This window comes from Emys orbicularis, chromosome 24 (genome assembly GCF_028017835.1).
Source record: "Emys orbicularis isolate rEmyOrb1 chromosome 24, rEmyOrb1.hap1, whole genome shotgun sequence".
Classification (NCBI taxonomy): Eukaryota; Metazoa; Chordata; order Testudines; family Emydidae; genus Emys; species Emys orbicularis.
The window spans coordinates 10961714-10966038 of NC_088706.1; the positions used below are offsets into that span (position 1 = coordinate 10961714).

The 4325-nt window shown below is 51.1% G+C and overlaps 1 protein-coding gene across 1 annotated transcript; it reads left to right on the forward strand.

The window, feature by feature from the left end:
• Window positions 1-1682, forward strand: TPGS1 (tubulin polyglutamylase complex subunit 1). Its single transcript, XM_065422255.1, is given in 2 exon segments — window positions 1-410; window positions 1151-1682. Coding segments are annotated over 2 exon segments (942 nt in total).
• The last annotated feature ends 2643 nt before the right edge of the window (window positions 1683-4325 follow it).

Consider the following 4325-nt stretch of genomic DNA (forward strand, 5'->3'; position numbering starts at 1 on the left):
ATGGCGGACAGACTGTTCCTTACCAAGTGATTGGTAGCCCGCAGTCAAGATGGCGGCAGAGTAGCCTCACTGCCCACAATCAAGATGGCGGCCTGCGAGAAGCGGCGATCAGCTCCGGCCCCGGCGACTGGGAGCGGGCTCGTGGAGCCGGTTCGGGCGGGAGTTGCAGGCCGGGAGCCGGAGAGCGAGGCCGAGTTCCTGCTCCAAGCCGGGGTGACGTCCATGGTGCGGGAGGCGCTGCTGAAGGTGCTGGAGGCTCGGCCCGAGGAGCCCGTCTCCTTCCTGGCCAGTTACTTCGAAAAGCTGGTGCTGAGCGGCCCCCAGGGCGGTGCTGCCGCGGACCGGCACAGGCAGCAGCAGCGCCTCGTCCGGGCCCTGTGGTACGTGCGCCTGGCCCACCATTCACACAGGTGCGGAGCGTGAGCTGGGTGAAGGGGGTGCGACGCGAGACTACAACTCCCGGCCTGCCTCAAGCCAGGCCCGATTTAACTTTCTCTGGCCCGGCGAGTAGAGCATTCTGGGAGTTGTAGTCTTTGTGAGGCTGCCGCTTTGACGGGTAAGCAATTCAGGATGGGACTTGTAGTCTTCATGGCTGTATTAATACTGGGCTTTTCCTGCTCTCTTGTTAGTTGAGGGGGTCTGCACATGCTAGGGGTGGTAGTCCCTACAGTCTGCTGAGAGAGCAGGGCCATGGGGGTTTGCAGTGTCTTTAGCCTGCTCATCCTTGACTATTCTGTCCTTCGTGCCACAGCCTTGCACAGCAGGTGTGGGGCAGGGGACTGTTGCTCTGCAAATCAGCTGTGAGAGGAAACTACCCCTGGGCCCAGATCAGCTTAAGTGCTATTCATCTCATCCACGCTGAGGAGTAAGCGAATCCGTGTGCCCTGCTTTGCTGTCCAGAGCACTGGATTAAAGAGGATGGCGCGTTGGCAGATAGTGGGTGTGGGGCTCAATATTATTCAGTATAATTCATCTTGCATGGCAGGAAAATGTGTCCAGAACTGTAGGTGGACTGGACTGTTGCAAGCTTCACCCAGTTGTGTTTTGGTCACAGTTCCTTTAGCTATGGATCTGTAACTTGGAATTTCCCCCTCCCCACCAGCGCCAACCCTGGGGTGCTAACAAATTATTTGATTGTGTGTCATGGCAGGACTGCCTTTAACAACAACGTCAGCATGGCTTACGAGTGCCTGAGTGCCAGAAGCAGGAGGAAGAAGCCAGGTGTCAATGGGAGAATCTACAGTGAGTTGCTCAAGAAGATCTGCCAAGATGGGGAAGCCCCTGAAGAGGTTGTTTCTTCTTTGCTGAAGAAGATCCAGTGCCGGGACCATGAGGCGGTGCCTTTTGATGTCTTCCGCTATGGGGTGCTCAGCTGCTTTGTGCTTCTTGAGTTTGTGGCCAAGGCTGATACTTTGTACGACGTACTTGATGATGGTTCTGGCGTGGCGGATAAAAGGATTTGCCAGGCAGTCCTGGGCACTCTGGAAGATGCTCTTGGAGCCAGCGACTTCTCTGTGCCCATCCGTTACTTGGAGGCCGGCTCCAAGCTGGGACCAGACTGTTTGGCTTTGGCCATGGACAAAGCATTGCTAGAGAGGAAGATTTGCTCCTCCATGAACAGGGAAGAGTTTCTAAAGAAAGCCACAGCCCTATTCATTGCAAAAGTAAAGCCCATTGACTGACACTCTCCAGTGGGGACAATGCTCCCTGTGTTCTGCTAGGGCTTCAAATGGAGCAGATTATTCTGGGGAAACATCAAATCCTGGGACTTCAGGTGGCCACAGGGGGAGCAAGGTGGGCCTGCCAGTTCCTGTCCTTGCCTGAAGAGCTCTGGATCTACTTGACTAGAGAATGCTTGTCTTAAATGCCAGCCACCTGTAGCATTTGATCTGCTGGCTTGTATATCCACAACTGAGAATCTCCCTTTTTAAAATGCCTGTTTCTTTTCAATAGCTATTGTAAACCTCTGCTTATAGCTCAGGGAACATCCAGGGAAGCCCAGGAATTCCAGGGCAGTGCTAGAACCTAAAACTGAGCCAGTGTGGCCTGAGGACAGGACTGGGAGTTAGGGACTTCTGAGCTGTGGTCCTGCTCTGCCACTGATATATTTTGTAACCTTGGGCAAGTCACTTAGGTTCTGTTTTTCCTGTCTATAAAATGGGGGTAATACCTTCCTCAGAGGGTTGTGGTGAGGCATAACAAGTAAATGCAGCACTTGGAGGATCTAAAGTGTTATTTAAGTGTTATTAATTAAGTGATGTAATTTTATTAAATAGGTAAGATGACAAATATCTGGCAAGAAATGAGATTTCATCAAAAGCAGAGGCTAGTTCTGATTGGCCAGTGGCTGAATTTCAGAACCCTATATTAGCATTAAACTATTCTGAGTGTTTCATCATATTGCAATTTACTAAACTGCATCCTGTAATCTGGACCCTCAAAAGCAGAGATCATACGTGACTGGTCATCTGTAAAGCAAAACTGTGGTATATTAAAGATTTGCTAGTAAGTTTGGAATTTAAACACCTGATAATGAAGCAAAAACAGGATAAGTTCTAATTCCCTTATGGGCTTAATACACCTTGCGATGTTTACTTCAACTGGCGATGCTGGTTGGACCAGACCTTATTCATTTGTGAGTTTAGATCTATGATTATTCATGCAATGCAATGATTTGTTTTAGAGGACATTAAACTGTTTAAACTTTTAGTTTGGCTGTAAACATCTTTCTTAATTGCATGGTAGCCTTTACTCTCAGCAACGCTGCATTTTATAGCACGCTTTCTGTGAGGATTTCAAAGCACTGGCAGCCCCCTGTGAATTTAAGAAACATCCCCATTTTGTAGAAAGGGGCAGCAGGGGGAGAAATAGAGGAGGAGACTTTGAAAAGAGGCCTCTAATTTGGAGTGCCCATTGTTTAACATCTAGGGCTCAGGGGGCTGGAACAGTTTTTATAGTAGGGGTGCTGAAAGCCATGGAACCAAACTGTAAAGCCTGTATCTAATGGAAACCGCTTCAAGCCAGGGGGGTAAGGAAGTACCCCCAGCAGCCTGAGTTCCAGTACCTATGCTAGGGCTTCATTTTTTTCAGAGATGCTAAGGACCCACAACTCTAACAACTGCTCTGCCAATCAGGTCCCTGAGATTAGAATTTGGTCACCCAAAATTAGAAGCCACCTTTCTTGCCCTGCCTTAGTGAGTGAGGCAGAGCAGGGAATACAACCCGGGGTCCTGGCTCATGGTTCTGTGCTCTAAGCAGCTAATTCATAGATTCTAAGGTGAGAGAAAGGACCATTGTGATCATCTAGTCTGACCTCCTGTATAACAGATCACATGGCAGCTGAGGTCATTCCCAACTCACAGCAGCAAACGCTGATGTTAGCTTCCTTGCAATCCCTTCCTGGGCAAGGAGGTTGAGAGGTTTCAAGAACACTCCCTTTGTAGGCTATTCTGATGGAAGCAGACTCAGTGGCTGTATAGGGCCCCTTTCCTTTGTTCTCTGCTGCCCAGCTGTGGATGTAGGGTGACCAGACAGCAAATGAGAAAAATCGGGACAGGGGGTGGAGGGTAATAGGAGCCTATATAAGAAAAAGACCCAAAAATTGGGACTGTCCCTATAAAATCGGGACATCTGGTCACCCTATGTGGCTGTAACAGGAGTAAACGTGCAGTCTTGTTGCTGTGGAGCATGTGATGTACGTAATATTATCCAGCTCAAATCCCAACACACCCCAATGCCAAATTATACTAGGAAATACACGGTGATTCTTTCCTAGAACATGTGCAGTGCTAATGTGTTTTGCCAAGCTGCTCAGCACTGTTGCATTCTCAGCAAAGCCAATTGCTTCACCATTTCCTGTTTACGCATCAGCTATACCCTACTTTCCGGTTGAAACAGAACCCCAGCCCAATCCCATCTCCGACCCTGCCCCTCTAAATCCCCCACAGCTCCCCCTGCTCCTGTCCCCTTCTTCCTCCCCGCCCCCATCCTGTTCTTGCTCTAATTCCCCATCCCTTCTCCCTGCCCCGCTCCCGGGCCCAAATCCCCACACTACCCTTCCCTACGCCTCTCTCCCTAGTGTCTGTCTCCCCGCCTCCCCTAGGGGGCGGTATCCCCTCCTCTACCCCCGCCCTCCGTGAAGTCACAAATCCCCCGCCTCCCTCGCAAAAGCTGCTGGGAGCTGGAGTCCCTCAGCGTCCGGCCCCGCCCCCACGCCCAGGGCCTGAGCCTCCCATAGGTTGGCGCGAGCGCGGTGGGCGGGGTCGCTCCCCCCACCCCACTCAGTGAACTACAGGTCCCGTCGTGCCCCGCGCGCGCGAGAGGCT